The sequence below is a fragment of the Dipodomys merriami genome, unplaced genomic scaffold (genome assembly GCF_024711535.1).
Source record: "Dipodomys merriami isolate MVZ:Mamm:240054 unplaced genomic scaffold, mDipMer1.0.p SCAF_35, whole genome shotgun sequence".
Lineage (NCBI taxonomy): Eukaryota > Metazoa > Chordata > Mammalia > Rodentia > Heteromyidae > Dipodomys > Dipodomys merriami.
Window position 1 is genome coordinate 12,703,614 of NW_027205048.1, and position 19,002 is coordinate 12,722,615.

The following is a 19,002-nucleotide window of genomic DNA, read 5'->3' on the forward strand; positions in this document are numbered from 1 at the left end:
TTTCCCTGGAACAGAATAACTCAGAGTGGGGCTCAGATGACAAGTCCCCTCATATCACTTGTTTCTTTCTGGAAGCTTCTGTATGTCTCTCTTGTGCTGACCTATGTTTTTCTTCTTTCTCATTTTAGGACCGCCTGCTGTAATAACTCGTAAGTGCCTGTGGTTTTTATCTCATGCCTCATGCCTAGGCTTTTTGCTACTGTGGAACTTCTCTGATCCAATGGCTGAGTAGCTTGCCTGTCACCATTCCCCGCCCCCCCCCCCCCCCGCTTCCCCCCTCCCCTCCTGCCCCGGCCTGAGCTCTTTTGCTCAGCCACAGAACAGTTTGTCCCTCTTAATCCTTCAGTGGCCTGGCTGACCAGGATTTGGATCTCCAGTCAGTCCCTAGGAGAGGGCTTCTCCTATGAGTTCTTCCTGCCCCATGGCCCACAGCACCAGAGCCTGTCGTGGGCAGGCAGGCCAAGCAGCCTGGCCTTTTGGCAGAGCTGGAGGCAGAGTGAGCCTGGGCCTTCCTGGCCTGCTGCCAGGCTGATCTCGATCCTTCTGCTGTCACCCACATTCTCCTATCTGCTCTTTGCTGTCATCCGCATGCTTAGTTCTGGATTCAGCGAGCAGAGGTCCAGGGGCACCTTTGTGCAATGTCACTGTCTCAGCCTCAGCACTGTTTTTTTTTTGTTTTTTTTAAGAAAAAGTTCAACAGAGAATGTTTATTTCAAAGTGAAAGGAAAGCTTTGCAGGAAAGTAAGGAGCCCTCCTGTTAGGACAGGTGCTCCCGAGAGGAGGAGAGGCGTCCTCTGCTGTGCTCCTCCATATCTCTCCCCTCTGCTTTGGGCTCATTCTTGATGGCTTCTGTGTGCACAGCCCCTGCTCTTTTCATTGGTTAGGTGGGTATGCAGGGCATTATGGGAAGAAGTGTTTGATTATGGACTCACAGCACTGGGGGAAGAAGAAACTCGCATCCTCAGCACTTTCAAGAGCTCCAAGGCTTCAGGGCTTCCCACAAATTCTTCCCTGAGTCTACTGCTTCCTTATGACCCACATGGACATCCCCATACATGTCATCCGTGGGTCCCTCTGTCCCGAGAAGCCCTCCCTCCTTCTTTATCAGCTCCCCTCCAGCCCCATTACCTGCTTTCTCTCCTCCATTCGGTCTGGGTCAGGAGCCCTGTCTCTGGATCCTATCCTTCCCTTGACTTTCCTCCACCTCAGCCTCATTCTCATGACATTTTGTCCTTTTTGTAACCTGTGAAGTCCCCAACAGCAAGGCCTGGGTTCAACCTCTTGCTGTAGGCCCAAGATTGGGCCTATTTTGTCAAGGATGCCAGACAATTAATTGAGGTTCTTTTTCTTTGTCAACAGCATCTGTTCCTTCCACCGACTACCCTAACTGTAAGTTCTGAGTCCCTGAAAAATCTATGGCAGAGATGCCTCCTCACCTCCCCTGATCCCACGCACACTTCTCTTTCCCTTAGTGACAGGGACACTGCTTGAGGAAGAAGGGCCTGATGGTAGCTTACTTCAGCATAGCCCGTCCCCTGGGAGGGTGGGCATCCTGTGGGTCTCAGTGATGATCTGGATCTAGATCACTTGTTGTTAGAAACTGTGACCCACCCGCCCCTGACTGTATAATGTGCCTAGGGATCATCAGCATTTCCATTTTATTCTCACAGTAAATTATTCCTGCGGAGGCTTCTTGTCCCAGGCATCAGGGTACCTTTCCAGCCCGTTCTACCCTGACAATTACCCAAACAACGCCAGATGTGTGTGGGATATCAAGGTCCCAAGCAACTACCTCGTGACTATTACCTTCAGAGATGTTCAGTGAGTGTGGAAGGCGGAATGCCTTGGGAATCTGATGGGAAATATTTGGAAAGAGTGTGTGTGAGGCTTAGAGATTCCGGGAAGATGTGGATCTAGGTGCCATTTTAACTTAGAGGTTCAGTTTTTGACCTAGTCGAGCAGTAGCCCACTGGCGGGGAGTGGTTAGGCATGATGGCAGGAGTGGTCTAAAGCTCTAGAGCTGTCATTCATTTAATACGTGACCATGGGAAACCAGTCAACTTTCTTGAGCCTGAAAGAAGAGAGTAAAATCTTCTCACTGATTATTGGGAAGGTCACCAGAGAATGAGAAAATACATGAAAGGGAGGGATTGTGGTTAGGAGTGGAGACGTTCTTAAGGTTTCTAATGCAAATAATTCTGGGAAGAACTGCACGTCTTGTGCATCTCTTGCCGCTCCCTCCTTTTTCTTCCCGTGAGTTCTGGGGCTGAGATGGGGATGTCATCGCTGCAGATTGTGGAGTAGCCATTCCTCATCCACTTACAAGTGGAAACCAGTGCCTCACAGCACAGGGCCTCCCCTGAAGTGCATGTGGTTTATTCAAGGAGGGGGTGGTCAGGTGACCATGAAGTGGTACTGATATTTTCCAAGAGACAAGGGGGTTCCATGCCTTCTTCTCCAACAATCATCACCGAACAAAATAGTTTCTCTGTATTGCATTTGTAGCGCTCAAGGAACTCTCTGCCTTAAGAAAGTCATTTAGGCTTTGCCAAAGATTATTTGTATTGTCACTTGTTGCTACATACAAAGGCTGAACTTAACGTTCTTGAGACACCCCCCATACACACCCTACTAACACTTCGTCCCGCCAACCATGACATTTTTAAAGCACTTTTCCATAGCTTATCTCATCTGAGGCTCACACATCTCTCCAATCTGCACAGACAGGGCTGTTTCACCTTTGTAAATAAGAAAACTGAGTTTCAGAGACGTTACTTATATAATGTGTATTTATTCAATTATTCATTTCTACCAGTCGATATACACTCATGAATATTTATTTTGTCCTATGAAAAACATGATTCTTGGATGGGAAAAAATAGTCTTAGTCATGATGTGAGCTCTTTAATTTTTCTGTAAAAAGCCATTAAAGAGAGGGATTATAGATTTTAGATGTGTGACCTCAAAAGTCAGGACCAAGACTCAAGCATGGTGGCTGATGGGAGAATAAGGCCCCTTGACCTAGGAAGTCAGTCATCAGCTTTGTTCAGTGATGGACGCCATCAGGGTTCCAGGCACTAATTCTGACCCCCTCCCTGAGGTCCCATAGATTCTGTACACAGCGGCGCTAACCGGTGTGTTCTGTCTCTTCAGGCTGGAAGGAGGCTGCAACTATGACTACATTGAGGTTTTCAATGGCCCCTCACACAGTTCCCCGATCATTGCTCGGGTTTGTGATGGGGCTGTGAGGTCGTTCACCTCCTCATCAAACTTCATGTCCATTCGATTCGTCACGGATGGCAGCATCACTCGGAGAGGGTTCCGGGCTGAATACCGTTCCATCAGATCCAATGACAGCACCAGTAAGTTCCCTTGTGAAAATGCTTGGTTAGCAGTGGGAATATCACGGGGAGCCTCCTTCTGCCCACCTGGTTTGTAGCTGTGAGATAAAGCATCCTCATTAAGGATCCAATGATGGGTTTCTTTTTGAGAAGAGGTCATTGCTTGTGAGTCTGGGGACTCCAGATGCCCCAAACAAGGTCAAGAGCCAGCACTGGCTGATGAGGGGGGTGGGTGTTGGCTTTTGAGTTCAGTAGAGAATAGGTAGAGTATGTCAGATGATGCTCTCAACACACAGTGAGAAGTAGGAGCCAAAGGCCTGGATGTTTATCTGGCTTGAATCTTCCTGACCTTCCCAGACGATGGGACACTAGCCACATTCTGAGGCTTAATGCTTTGGCTTCTCTCTGAAGAGAAATGGAACTGGTCATAGCCACTTCCAGTAGAGATGCTCTATAGACTAATGTGTACATTGGTCAAGTTCTTATGTAGTCAGGATTTGAAGCATTGACTTTCTCTATGGCTAAATGACACAGTCTATAATTTCATCATAGAGTTAGTTTACTTTATGGATAAATGCTACAACTTGGCAAAACATTTGACTCCAATTGTTTATCTGAGAACTACTAAGTCCATGTGTCTTCCTTGGGCTTTTGTGACAGTGAGGCTGATTGGAGCTATAGGGTACGTGGTGGGTTTCAGTTATGTAAGTTGCAAGCATGCATGTCATGGGTCGATCACTCTCTCAGCCATCTTGACCTGTGACTCTTATATGGGAAGAGTGGTAGGTCTTGTGGGACTTTGGGCTGCTGACAGTGTATTCCATTACCCTTATCTATCAGGTCTGTCTTGTTTGCCGGATCACATGCTAGCCAGTGTGAGCAGGAGCTACCTCCAGTCTTTGGGCTACTCGGCCAGAGATATTGTTATTCCCTGGTGGAATGGGAGCTACTTGTGTCATCCCCAGATAACACCAACCCACGTGATATTCACAATTCCCTACAGAAACTGTGGCACCTTCAAGCAGGTAAGTCTGGAGCACCTGCTCTGTTTCCCTGCCTTCTTTCTTTCTTTCTTTCTTTCTTTCTTTCTTTCTTTCTTTCTTTCTTTCTTTCTTTCTTTCTTTCTTTCTCTTCCTTCCTTCCTTCCTTCCTTCCTTCCTTCCTTCTTTCCTTCCTTTCTTTCTTTTTGGTCAGTCATGGGGCTTGAACTCTGGGCCTGGGCGCTGTCCCTCAGCTTCTCAGCTCAAGGTGAACACTCTACCACTTGAGGCACAGCGCCACTTCCAGTTTTCTGGTGGTTAATTAGAGATAAGAGTTTCATGGGCTTTCCTGCCCAGGCTGGCTTTGAGCCACAATCCTCATTTCTCAGCCTCCTGAGTAGCTAGGATTCCAAGCGTGAGCCACCAGTGCCTGGCTCCCTGCCTTGATAGCAGCCATGCTTCTCAAATACTGGGGATTCTGTAGCTATGACTGTGGTACCATCAGAATAAAAGCAAGTAAAGGAAGGCAGAACTCTTTCACACCATAGGAAGCTATAGCTATTCCCACATAGGAGGGAGGAAGAGGAAGGAAGATGAGGAGGAGATTTCTCCACCAGAAGAGAAGGCACCTGGCAGGTTACCACTCATGTGCTCAAATAAGAACCATTAGTTGTCAAACTTCATTTACCCCAAGTGATTTACATTTTATATGCATTTGTTTTAAATCAGTCATCCTAAATTCTGAATTTTTGCTTGTTTCCTAAATGATGATTGTGAGATTTTTATGTTAGGGACAGTTCAAGGGCCAGTACTTTTTCTTACCTTAGGACGGTGGACAGACACAGCATGAGATGCTCATCTGTGAGTGTTGTAGGTGCGTTTCCCAGGCTCAGGTGGCTACTGCACCATAGAACATTTGCCACATGCCAGGAGCTAGGGCAATGCTGGTCATTACATGGCAACCTCATTTCCTCTCCTTTGACACACAGTCAACACTAAGAAAGGAAGGACACTCATTGAACCCACCTGATGGGCTCCCTTGCTATGAATGCCTGTATCTGACGGCCGGCAATGGCTTTGGGGTCACCTAGCTTCCTATACCTGAACACCTCGGGGCTCCTTCCCAGAGGGCCAAGTAGCCTTAACTGCAGGGGAAAGTACCCTCAAATCATGCCATGTAAGTAATGTATCCTACGGATACAATGCTTTGGGGGCACTGGCCTTGAAATCACTTGAGCTTGTTGTTGAAAGAGTAATAACATGACAAAACTCATGGTTTAGTACATAATTATAACATATAAAGATGAGAATTGAAAGTGAAAAAGTGTAAGGTGCCTCCTACAAGTCTGCGGCTCTTCCTCACACCTGGGTATCGAACGCTGCCTCTGGCAATTTTTTCCAGCCAAGGTGACCTTGCCCAGGACTCCAGTCAAACTGGGGAAAAGGAAAGGAGAGGACAGACAAGAGAAGACAATTCCACCTCTGGGCACGTCCTAGAGGTGAAGACCGACTTCAGTCAAAGCTTGGATCTCTCTGACTCAGTGGCAGTCACCACACATCAGTAGCCTTTAGTCAACCCAAACAAAAAACAAGCAACACTGTTCTGACCAGAACAAGTGTGTGATCAACTCCTCAGATCCCTAGCAATAGTGAGAACAAAACAGAACATTCTGTTCTGAGCCCCGAGCCATGGATCCAAACTCAGCTAGTGACATGGCAGGCCTAAGGACCATCTGGACACACCCAGCTTGCCACCAGGAAGAGCAACAACGGGCTGCATTATAGTGGCCCCCTCATGTGGTAGAGGAAGTGGCTAGTGTTCAAGGAGTATGGGTGTGTGGAGAGGGGCAGGGTCTGTCCTGTTATGCTGACATTCAGCTCAGGTAATAGCAGCCCCAGGAGTTGGCAGGTGCTGCCCCAGGGTGGTGATGGGTTCGTCTGAGTCTTGCTGAGATACTCCTCTCTCATTCCAACCCAAATGGGCAGTGAAATTCCCTTAGCAGGTAACGTTTGTCTGACCCACCTCTCCCTCCTACTTCTCCAAGGTTGACAATGACACCATCAGCTATTCCAACCTCCTCAGAGCAGCTGTGACAAATGGCATCATCAAAAGGAGGAAGGACCTCAACATTCACATTAGCTGCAAAATGCTGCAGAACACCTGGGTGAATACCATGTACATAACTAATGACACGCTCGAGATCAAGGAAGTCCAGTATGGCGGCTATAACATCAACATTTCCTTCTATACATCCTCCTCCTTCTCACGTCCTGTGACCAGCAGCCCATACGTTGTTGACCTGGACCAGAATTTGTACCTTCAGGCTGAAATTATCCACTCGGACACCTCCCTGGCCTTATTTGTGGACACCTGTGTGGCTTCGCCCTATCCCAACGACTTCACATCTTTGACCTACGATATCATCCGGAGTGGGTAAGGACGGTCTTCAGGGGACAGAATTAGACTGTTGTCTGATAATGCACACACAAGTTAGCTCCCAAAGGTTTCAGAAATACAGAGGTTTGGCTTACTGAGGTTCCTAGAAGTTCAAGATTGTCAGATGCCTCTCTGCATGCAGTGACAACCTGTGGTGTTTATCTTTTGAGGCGCTTTCCTGCTGTATCATGGATCACCTCCAGTTAATGTGTGGGTAGTGGTCATTCACAGGGGTTGGCTATAAACTGGAATTAGACCCCAGGTGGCCAAACGCTAGCCTTAGCCTTAAAAAGACCAATGTGTAGGGAGCAGTATCCTCTGGGACAATATCCTCACTCATCAACTGTGGATAGTGACACCCCCATTTTTAAGTCTTGTGGGAGGACTAAATGAAAAGAAGAAGATGATCTCTGAACGCAGAGGGTGTCCAGTGAGTGGTCCATAGGACTGTGGCATTGAAGGCAGCAGGAGGCCCCTGTGCTCCCGCAGTGGCTGAGAATGGAAGTTCTCCTGTCTGCCTCAGGAGGTGCAGAGATCAGGCTAGTGGTGTCCAGCCTAGAGGAACTGCTCTCCCCTGCTCCAGCTTCCTTGGACGAGGTATGAGGGGAGGTCATGTTTGACTCTCACAGGCCCGAGGTGCTGGGTGCTGAGTCTCTGCTGCTGGGTGGCACAGCACTGTTTGGTTTGCAGGATGGTCCTTGACACCTTTGTAGCCACTGCCCCCTAAGAGAAATTATAACGCCAGGGCAAGGATGCTGTGAGGAATTACAGTTGGGGATTCAGTATCATGCTTCTCCAAAACTCTAACGGGCAACATCTCTTCTTAGGCACAGGTAGACTATTTTACAGCTTACTAAGTGGTTGTTGAGGCTCATCTGGTCTACAATTCATACACTGGGTTCACTGTGCAGACATCCCCTCAGATGCAAAGAGAGGGAAAAAGCCTACCCAGACACCCCCTCTCCACACAGTGACAAGGTGATATTTAATGGATGTGAGGTGACTGAAATGAGTGGAAATGAGCGAATGATTTAGTTCTCCGCTGAAGGATTCTTGGTGATGGCACACTTTGCTGGGAGAAGGGGGAGCTGTATTGGGCGGTATGCCAACTGGACCTGGAACCTATGGGCATCACTGGCTGTGTCCGGCCCTCAACCACATCCACTGGAGGCCCCTGGGATGGAATCGGGCTTCAGATGCTCCCTTCCCAGGCCTACCCACACATTCTCTTCATTTTATCTGCTTGGGGTCCACATCTTGTATTTTTATTCCCTTCTTTTCCCTTCCCCTCCCCTCCCTTCCCCTTTGTTTTTATCTTCCTGGCCCTCCCTCCTTCTCTCCCACCTACAACCAGGAAAGGGAAGATCTGTTCACAGGCTGTCTTGTCTTTGGCCCATTGGTGTGTTCCTAATTGGAGTGACTGTCTGAGATCTTCTAGCTTACCTAGGCATTGGACCCCTGGTCACAGCAGGATTAGGCCCCAACCCATCATGATCTATGGGCCAGCTGTCCATCTGTGAACCTGCAGGAAATGTGCTGTGGAAAGATGCTAACGATGTGCTAGAGTGGCCAGGATATATCAGCTTGCCACACAGGAAGTGTGGGGGTCACACATTGTTGTGGAAGGAAGATGAGGTGGTCCAGGAGATGTGGGCAGCCAGGATGGGCTGTGGCATTCAAGGCCTTAGTCATGGAACATCCAGTGCTCTGGTTGAGTGCTAATGGGTTTCTTTTCTTCCCTTCCAGGTGTGTACGGGATGCAACCTACCAAACCTACTCCTCGTCATCACCCCATATCGCCCGCTTCAAATTCAATTCCTTCCACTTCCTGAACCGTTTCCCCTCAGTGTACCTGCAGTGTAAACTGGTGGTGTGCAGAGCGTACGACTACTCCTCCCGCTGCTACCGAGGCTGCATAGTGAGATCCAAGAGGGATGTGAGCTCCTACCAAGAAAAGGTGGACGTCGTCCTGGGACCCGTCCAATTGCAGGGCCCCCATGAGAAGAAGAGCCTGAGTAAGCGGTCACCTTCCGACCCCCATGCCCACTAAGGCCCAGGCCCATGACTCTAGAGGACTTGGGAAATGTTTCTGTGGGTCTCATGTTCCAACCTCAGTTAAGTACCTGATATGAGTCAGACATTGACTCGTCGAGTCAGGCCTAGTTCCTGCTTTCCCCCAAGGCCCCAGGTCTTTGGGGCATGAGTGAGAGTTCTGGTCTGGAAGGCTATGGACATAACACCTTTATCCTGTGAGTGCACAACTCCCAAGACCCACACTTCTCATCTATAGATTGCAAATGTGAATGCGTATTTCTTTGGGCTGTTCAGAGGATCAAATAAAGTAATGTGAATTCAATTGCCTTGGCCCTTGCCTGGTGTTTGGTGAGCAGTAGTTTTTGTTACTGTTGTCTATGTCATCTCTGTAGCATCATTATGGTATCATTATTCCTCACAGTAACGCAGATGGCAAATTATAATGCCAGTCCTTGGGATCTGGGAGGGCTGGGGAGATGGACTTAGGCAGTATGGATACATTCTGAAGCCGTTTTGTTTCCCCCATCTAGAGCAAGGGGCTGATTTCTGTGGTGCCATTTGGATGTTGGTATGGGGAGGAGAAGATTCTCAGTAGCATGCTGAGAATCTCTGGTCTAAATGGGGGCCGTTCAGGCATGGTGATCGGAGTACCGGTTCACCCATGGTTGCCATGGTGATGGGAGCACATCAGTATTCACAAACCCCGTATCTGGCTGGTCCTTGTGGCCAGCTGATTCCACTCTTTCCTCAGTGCATACATAGCAAAGAACTATAATGTGCCAGGAAGCAAAAAAGTAAGCAGGTATACACTGACATCCCTGCCCTTGAGGAGCTTAGATTCCTTTGGGTTAAGATCTGAATACGCAACTCAGGGTTTACCACTTGAACTGTGTCCCCAGCCCTTTCTTCTTTCAATAATTTTTAAATAGGGAGAGTTTAGGACCTTTCTGTCTGGGAGAGTCTGGACCACAATCCTCCTCTGGGTGCTTCCCTCATGGCTGGGTTGACGGGTGCGTGTGACAATACTCCACTTTATATTGGTTGAGATGGAATCTCTCAGACTTCTTGTCCTGGTTGGCCTTGGAGTGAGCTGCCCAATCTCTGCCTCTCAAGTAGCTAGGATTGTAGGTGAGATCCCAGCTCTACCTAAGACTCTTGTAGCTCATTCCCAATGGGTCTAAGTGCTCTAACTTTCTCTTCCCCAACTCCACTGGCCAGAATTTTTCTGCCAAAGTTCAGCTGTGAGTCTCTTCTCACAAACCCTTTCTTGGTTCCCCTGGCTAGGAAGAAAATCCGAAACAGAATCCCAGCTTCCCAGTTTCCCTGTCATCACTTCCTCTCTCCCCTCCTCCTCTGCTTCTTTCCTTCCTTTCCTCAGTGCCTTGCACTCGCACTTGGCTATTTTTTCCTCCTGGCTACCACTTGAGACATGCCTCCAGTCCTCTCCCCCATTTCTTTATCTCTTCCTCCTCAACAGTTCATTCTCCCCTTTTCTTCAGGTTCCAACTCTATTGTTTCACTCTCCCCCTCACACCTGGCCGTGGCAGACACAGAGGAGCCAGCCAGCTGGCAGGGGAGCAACCACAGCACTGCCATGGCGGCAGGGCTGTTCCTGGCTGTGGTCCTAGCCGTGGCAGCCTTCACTCTGGGAAGGACGACACAGACCACAAGCAACTGTCCTCCAAGTACCAAGATGTAAAGCCAGGAGAATGCACTCTGACACTGGCTCCCTGTGCCCATGCTCCCAGAGAAGATGGAAGACATGAGGGGCAGAGCTCAGTACCCTGCTGTATCCCAGCTTGGCACAAATGTGCAGTGAGGTGGGTTGAGGCGACCGTGAAGAAAGTCAGAGGCCTCGGTTTCCCCAGATCCGAAGCATCATGATATCTGCAACCCTAGGTGCAGCTATGAACACAACGGTAGAAGTGGCAGAGCTTTTCCTAGGTTCAATAATCATTCTGATTTTCTATACCTTAGTGTCTTGATCTGTAGTATAAATATCAGACTTTCTGATGGGGAAAACTAAATAAAGAATCTTTGGTCATTGTTTCCAGAGGCTTACCTACAAACTGGGTTCCCTCCAATTAAGCACACAGCAAGGGTGAGATGATAAAGGGTGGTGGGGTCAGGGGTTCTTCTCTGTGGCTTCTAGAACCTTCCAGGGAATGGACAGCATGTCTTCCTAGTATCCTTGGCATGGTTCAGTTCTTCCCAGGCTAGAGAAAGACAAGCATGCTAACTCCATCATCCTTCTCAGTGCTTGTGGGTTAAAATTAAAGAATTCTCTCAGTCCACAGCTTCCTTCATGCCCACAGCTTCAGGAAAGGACACCAAGGGTCATGCAGGAAATCTCTAGAGAGAAGGAGATGGGATAGGGAAATGAATGGGGCGGGGTCCAAGAATACAGTGAATTTGGAGGAACTAGGAAGTAGAGGCCCTCAGGCCCCTCCAAGTTCAGCCCTGTAGAAGTGAGAGCTTTTGTTTTCTGTGCTAGCAATGCCAATGTCAGCCCTACTGGTCCAGCTCAGGACCCTACAAGGAGCCTACTAGGCCTAACCTCAGATGTGTGACTGGAGCTTAGAAGATTCTGGAGGGCCTCCAGGAGGACCAGAGGACCAAGAGACAAGGAATCCACATGAGACTCGGTCACAGCTGCCAGCTCTGGTCAGAACTGCCCACCATCAGCATTTTTCCTCTTCCCAACCTAGGGGCAGGGGAAAGGTGAGAGGTTTAGTTTGGTGAGATTTTTCTGGATTCAGAGGTAGAGGAGGAGTGAGGGAAATTTGGCACATCGTATTAGTGAGGCCCAGAGGGTTAACTAGTAAAGCTGAAGCAGCATTGAATGCTGAGCAGTGAGAAAACTTTCCAACCTTACTTCAGCGCCATCCTTCAACTAGGACAGCTTCAGTGGCCACACAACGCAGCAGGGTCACCCTGTTCTGATGAAGGGCCAAGCTCCTGTACACCATGAACCCATTAGGGCCCTTTGCAAAGAAAGCTATGAGTTGGAAAGGACAAAGGAGGCTTCTACAATCCAGAAGAGAAGAGTGTGGTCACTGGAAATGGGTCAGAAGATGGGACTGGCATTTCACAAAAGGCTGGGGTGTCACGAGGGACATCAAAAAGGTGCCAACCCCACAGGAAACTGAAGAAGAGTACCTTCAAAAATTAATGTTTTTTCATGCATATTTGATCAAATTATTAAAAATTCATTTGTAATATGCATAATTGGTAAGAGTTCAGGAAGCTCGATCGGTAGGTTCTCTTGATGATCATATTGGTAATAGTCTTCAGTAGAGACCTGGGAGGTTGGCGTGCTGGAAAACGTACAACATCTACCCCTGACTCACCAACCTCGTTATGTTTTTGAAAGTTTTCAGCCTTGGATCTACTGGGATTCTTGACTGGGATGACTTCCTGTGCACTGGAGAGTGTTTTATTAAACAGCATCTCTGGACTCTGCCTATAACCCCAAGTTATGACAAGAAACAAATGTCTCCATATTGTCAAATGCCACTGGGAGTGGGGATAGGAAATTCTACTAGGGTTGGGAATACTGCCCTATAAAATGGCGCCCTAGAGGAAGTAATTGAGTTGTTTTTGACTACATAGCCTGTGTTTTATCTTCACCTTTATTATTTTAATAATTGAATTGTGTTGCTGGGAGCTGGTGGCTCACCCCTGTAATCCTAGCTACTCAGTTGGCTGACATCTGAGGATTGCAGTTCAAGCCAGTCTGGGCAGGAAAGTCCATAAGACTCTTATCTCCAAATAACCACCAGAAAACAAGAAGTGGTACTGCAGCTCAAGTGGTAGAATATTCACCTTGAGCTGAAGAGCTCAGGGATAATGCCCAGGCCCAGAGTTCAAGCCCCAAGTCTGGCAATAATAATAATAATAATTGAATTGTCTTTAAGTTTACATAAAAGCTTTGCTGAAATATAGCTCAAATGCCATTATATAAAAAACATATGGTATTGGGATTTGAACTTAGGCCCTCATGCTCATTAGGCAAGTGCTCTAAAAACGTGTACCCAAGAACTTTTTATTTTAGTTATTCTTTGTCAGAGAGGGTACCACTTTAGCTCAGGGCCAGTTTCTTACCTACACACCTCTTGTGCAGCAGACATTACAGTACTACTCTAACATTTCAATTTACACATTCAAAATTTATACTTACAGATTTTTAGAATATCAGCAGAGTTGTACAGCCATCATCACACTCAATTTAGAACATTTTCATCATTTCCAAAACAAATAATATATCCATCAAAACTCGCTACTTATTTGCCTTCAACCTTTGCCACAAATTTTGTTACACCCAGACTGAATCCTGTCTCTATGAATTTATCTCTTCTGACAACTGACATAAACGAAATCCTATAGTAAAGAGTCTTTCCTTTCACTTAGCATGAGACTCCAAGGTTCATCCCCATTTTTTAATAAATCAATACTTCATTTCTTCCCATGACTGAATAACATTCTGTTACATGGACGTACTATACTTTATTTGCTCATTGATCATTGGATGGACATTTAGGCTGTTTCCACTGTGGGTTCACTATAAGGAAGTTGCTATGAACATTCATTTACCAGTCTGTGTGTGTACGTATGTTCTGAATTCTCGTAGGCAAATGGCTTCTGGCATGACTGGGCCAGAAGGAAGCTCTGCGTAATAGGCTTTTGAGGAACTGTGAGACTGTATCACAGGCACAGTACTGCGGTTTGCCTTGGACTGTGACAGCATCCTGGGAATGAGCCCATGTACAATGAGCCATGTGGCTCATTATAATGCAGACACATACCCGTGCATGTGGGCAATCCCATTCCCTCTGCACCTGCCCCTTGTGCTGCTTCATTGTCTGCTTGTAGACCTTGAGCAGCCACAGAGCTTATTTCTGTGGCATTGTCCCTTGAGTGGCCTTCAGAGGGCTTGTGGAGGGACTGCAGTCAGGAGAGTAGGAACGGGGTTCTACCACTGATGTGTGGTGACCGTGGACAAGCATCTTGATGTCATGATCTCCGTTGCTTGCCTGTCCCTGGCCTGCCTCACCTCCCAGGTGTTGTGAGACTTTTGAAACAAGTAGAAGGGAAGGTATAAGTTAACCAAAGGCAGGAGAGATCCCTACACAGGGGATGGATCATGTCATGCCCTGAGGAGGACTCTTTTCTCTAAGAATGCTGGAGTAGAGGTAAAAAGGAAAGGGAACACTGGCCTGTATTTCCAATCTCAATGACAGAGGACCTGGAGCCTGGCTGCGGATGGTAAATGTGAGTTGGTACACAGCCACACTTCACACCGACCTGTAGAAAACGGAAGGGCCAGGCAGGCCCTCATTCCTGCCACTTGGCCAACGTGGCTCCAGGGAGGGAGGGAGGAGATCAGATTTCAGGAGAGTCTCCTTATAGCCACACCAGCAGGTCTGAGCTCTCCCAGCAGCTGGAGCCAGGCCCTGCCCAGGATGAGGGTGTCCACAGCCTTCACAGCTCTTGCTTGGGTGTTGCTGATCAGCGCAGGTAATGCATGAGCCCTGAGCCCCCTCTGGGGCCTCCCTTCCCCGCCCTGCTCCCTATTCAACCTCAGGAATATTTGTAATTTGCTTGGGACTCACAAAGGCTCATCAAGACAGACAGGCAGCATGGTGTCTCTCCTTTCACAAAAACGTCTCCCTGCTCTCTGAGAGTCAGAGGAGTCAAGGCTAAAGAAGAAAATGCCCATGTCCTGGGATGATGCTATGGTGATTTTTAAACATACTCTTGGCTCGTGGGACCTATCTAGACATGTGTTCTGAGGGCTTCCTTGTTGCCCAAGAAAGTTATGTTAATGCTGGTGTGTGGGGAGAGATGGAGGGTGGGGAGTTGAGCTGGACGAAGCCTGGCTAATCTGAGTTTGGCTAAGATGAGTGGTGGTGCTCGATGTGGGTGCTACGGAAATGTGTTTGAGTGGGAGACCCAAGGCGAACCTGAGGCCTCTGGATGGGCGTGCAGTGTCCCTGGGCTCTGTCTCTGCCCAGAGCTTTTTTAGCTGGTGACTGTAGCAATGTTCAGAGCAGCAATAACCAGAAGCTTCCATCAGGGCTAGAAGAACCAGAAGAGCAAAGCTATTTGCTCTTTTTGAGGATTTACGGGTAGGAAGATAGGCCAGCTTTCATTGGGAAACTAAAAGCTAAAAAGCACTATGAACTTGGCCAGATCTTGCTCCTTCTCTGATCTTCACAGCCATATGAGCATGAATCTCCCCTGAGGCCACAAAGGCACAATGAGTGATGAAAGCTTCGAGAGGAACTCCCTGAGCACATCACTTAGTTCACCCTAGGAGGTCCGCGCAGGAGGGCAGTGTGTTCCCTATGCTTGAAAGCCTGGGGTCAAGAATGTAGATCAGAGGCGATAACACAGGCGAATCCTCTTCGGACAGGTTGTACACTGTGAACAGCACGTTATGGATTTGCACTTGAGTTCTGACTTCTGGCAAAGCATATTTTTATTTTCTAGAGAAGAGCTGTCAGAGATTCTAGCTCTGTGTGTGTATGTGTGTGTGTGTATGTATGTGGAGAGAGAGAGAGAGAGAGAGAGAGAGAGAGAGAGAGAGAGAGAGAGAGAGAGAGAGAGAGAGAGAGAGAGAGAGAGAGTGCAAGCGAGCATGCCTGACTCCTCGGTACCTCACAGGCTCCACACAGCCCCAGGAAGGTGAGGAAGGCAGTAACAGATGAGGAGGATGGATAAGATGCTCGTGGGAGGCCGGGATGACCTGTACTGTAAGAATAGAATGTAAGACCCTGTGATGAAACTAATTGTCTAACTTGAGAAATGAATGTCCTGAAAACAAGGCATGACAGGGAAGGAGAATGAATATAAAATGAGTATAATATATTATTAAAAAGAAAGAGAAAGAAAGAAGGAAAGAGAAAGGAAGGAAGGAAAGGAAGGAAGGAAGGAAGGAAGAAGGAAGGAAGGAAGGAAGGAAGGAAGGAAGGAAGGAAGGAAGGAAGGAAAGAAGGAAGGAAGGAAGGAAGAGAAGACCTGTGATGTGCAGGCTTTGATGTCTGTGAGGGAGAGTACCAACACCAACCCCTGTGAACACGTAACAATGAGTGGATCCAAGCAAAGTCTTGGAAATCCTGAAATGTGAAGAAATGTGAATGGTTTATTTTCTATACTTTATAATCTGTTCAATTGATCAACTCCAACATAAAACTAAGTATTGGTTTGTTACAGTGTTAACAGCATAAAGTATTGCTCAAGTCAGTGTTAAGGTAGCAGACTGCCAGAGTTACCCAGGACCACCTAGAATCCTTGGACTTGAGACTTTTGCCCAGTGAAACAAAGTAAAAATCACAGACAAACTACAGATGGTTGGTGTAGGTCATTATACTTTGTGATCTGAGAGAGGAGAATGTAGAGAAAAAGAAAAGCTGATGTCTGGAGACAGTAGAATGAAGCTTTCTTCCGGCCCTATTCTCTGTGGGCCTAGGATTGCTGGAGGGGAGGGATGGCTGGGGGAGGGGTGGGGGGAGGACGGTGGTGTCATCTCTGCCATCTGCTCAGCCTCAGCCCTTGGCACCGAGGCTCCGCTTCATAGTGAGCTTGCTTACCTGCCTTGACTGAGCAGTACTTCAGCTTCTCATACTGATTTCTGTTCTCTTCCAGCCAGAGTCAGACCACCAAAAAAATTAAAAGGTAAATGATGCCATTACAATCTCATCTTCTAGAACTCTTCATACACAGACGAGGTATTTTTGGTGGGCTCCAGGTGGACAAAGATTGCAGTGTGGAGACAATTCTTGATGAAAAGAACATGGCATTTCTGTACCTGGGAACCTATGCCAGTCTTGCAATCACTATTTTCCCAACAACATGCAGGATGCCGTCCTCTTGCAGCTGCCCAGCTGCTTAGCTTCCAAGGCAGGGAGAGGAGACATCTCTGTACAGAGCAGGTGCCAAGGGGAGAGGGAGCCTCCTCCTGGATCCCAGAGACTGGAGGGCTGAGGGAAGCGCAATCGATCAGGTCAGACACGAGAGCGTTGAAGGAGAGGAACAAGGAGAGTGAGCATGGGGGCTGTAGTTGGGAGGGATGCTCACCTTCCATGATGGATTGATTATCCCTTAGAGGTCAGGGAAAGTGCAGGGAAGGTCTTGAGTCTGGGACCATCCCATGTAGAAGAGGCCAACAGGAAGAGCTATTTTCATCTCCAACCTTAATGCTGGAGGCTGAGCCCTCCCTGAGTGGGCTGCTAGGCCCTTCCCCAGGAGTTAGGGGAAAGGATTCTCATTTGACTGACAGGTTATAATCTTCTCCAGGGATAGGAGGATAGCCTATTTACTATTTCTCAAGTCTGTCTTTAGAAAATACCATTAGGGCCAGGCACTGGTACTCAAGCCTATAATCTTAGCTACTTAGTAGGCTGAGATCTGAGGATCGAGGTTAAAAGCCAGCCAGGGCATGAAAGTCTGTGGGACTTTTATCCCTAATAAACTACTCCAAAAAAGCCAAAGTGGTGCTGTGGCTCAAGAGGTAGAGCGCTAGCCCTGAGTTCAAGCCCTAGAACTGACAAACAACAATAACAAAAGAAAAAAAGGAAGGAGGAAGGAAGGAAAGAAGGAAGGAAGAAAGAAAGAAGGAAAGAAAGGAAGAAGGAAAAAAGAAAGAAAGAAGAGAAAAGTAAAAGAAATAGAAAATACTATTAGGAAGGCAGAAATAGTATGCTTGACTTTCTGCTCACAGTCAGGCAATGGGTCTAATAAAAAGGATATTCAAGACAGAAATACTTATTTCATCTATTTTCCAACCAGCCAAACATCCATGGTACTTTTGGTTTGTTTGTTTTGCCAGTCCTGAGGCTTGAACTCAGGGTCTGGGCACTGTCCCTCAGCCTCTTCCTGCTAAAGGCTAGCGCTCTACCACTTAGCCACAACACCACTTCTGGCTTTTTCTGAGTAGTTTATGGGAGATTAGCATCTCACAGAGGCTTTTCTGCCTGGGCTGGCTTTGAACTGTGATCCTCAGATCTCAGCTCCCTGAGTAGCTTACAGGCTGGAGCTACCGGCACCTGGCTAGATGGTACTTAAAAATGGTCTGGGCCTCCTTTAAATCTTTGAAAAGGCTACACAAAGCTCATCATGTATACTCATCATCAATATTTTGTTGCTCTAGAAGACAGGAAGTTAGGAGGGTGGGAACTGACCGGATCCAGGAATTGCACCGCCTGTCATTGGTTTAGAATACTCTGGAGTTCTAGGTTCCTCTTCTTTCGTTGTAGACCACAATGAGTGTGGAGGTTTGATCCAAGTAAATGAGGGAAAGATTGCAAACTATATTGGGCCAAGAACAAATTGTGTCTGGGTCATCGAAGTGAAGCAGGACCACCGGATTGCAGCAATAATCCCTAGGCTCAAGTGAGTACCGAGGTTGTATGTGTGCTGACGGCACTGGGGCTCCTCGGTAGGAGTCCATCTTGGCCTCTTCCTGTTCCCCATGAAAGCCTCCATGACAGGGAACTCATCACTGTCCCTGTTTCATGGATGAAAATAGCTCATCAAGCTCTTGGTGAAGTCTTGCGTTTCCTTCACAGTCTGGTGCTTTGACCTCAGCTCTCTTCTCTCGCCTCTCTCTGGCCTCTGTCTCTGTGCCAAACGTAACACACTATGGATTGTCAACACTGCAATCCAGCAACATTTTGCCTTTTGTCCCATCACGCTCTCTGCCAGGATACAACTTTCACCCCTGCCAGACTGCGCTGCCCATGCCTAAGTCCTCTGATGGCTCTATTTCATGCTTTGTTTGACATGACTACCTGCAACAGGTAAGCACCTTTCCTGGTGAAACTGCATGTCTTCCTTTCACCTGCGACCCATTGCTGTACCACAGGCAAATGGGTCTAAAGTATCAGAGTATTCTTGCCTATCTCTCTATCCATGACTCCTAGTTGAGGATACTATGTTTTGGATTTGAGGACTATTTTTATTTATTGTTATCATCGTCATCATCATCATCATCATCATTTGGTGATGATATACCGGGTTAGGAGTATTTCTTGAATGAGTTCCAGTGTGAACGAGTTCCAATGTGGCCTGTGATAACGCACACACAATTCTTGTATGTTCTTCTAAACTCGGAAGCCGCATTGCCATCATTATAAATAGCCTAAGATAGAAGCCAAGGTTGGCCCAAAGCTAGCCTAGTCTGCAACAGGAGTTTTAGGGGGAGGCAGTG

The 19,002-nt window shown here is 47.6% G+C and overlaps 2 protein-coding genes across 2 annotated transcripts in view; both read left to right on the forward strand.

The window, feature by feature from the left end:
- The window catches only part of LOC138803855 (scavenger receptor cysteine-rich domain-containing protein DMBT1-like), a 202,241-nt gene that overhangs the window by 24,891 nt on the left and 158,348 nt on the right, over window positions 1-19,002 (forward strand).
- LOC138803954 (cubilin-like) overlaps window positions 14,210-19,002 on the forward strand; it is a 51,324-nt gene continuing 46,531 nt past the window's right edge. The window contains exons 1-3 of the mRNA XM_069988222.1: window positions 14,210-14,309; window positions 16,440-16,469; window positions 18,050-18,185. Of these exons, the coding sequence (XP_069844323.1) occupies window positions 14,255-14,309; window positions 16,440-16,469; window positions 18,050-18,185 (221 nt within the window). The 5' untranslated portion in view covers window positions 14,210-14,254. The remainder of the gene's footprint in view (window positions 14,310-16,439; window positions 16,470-18,049; window positions 18,186-19,002) is intronic.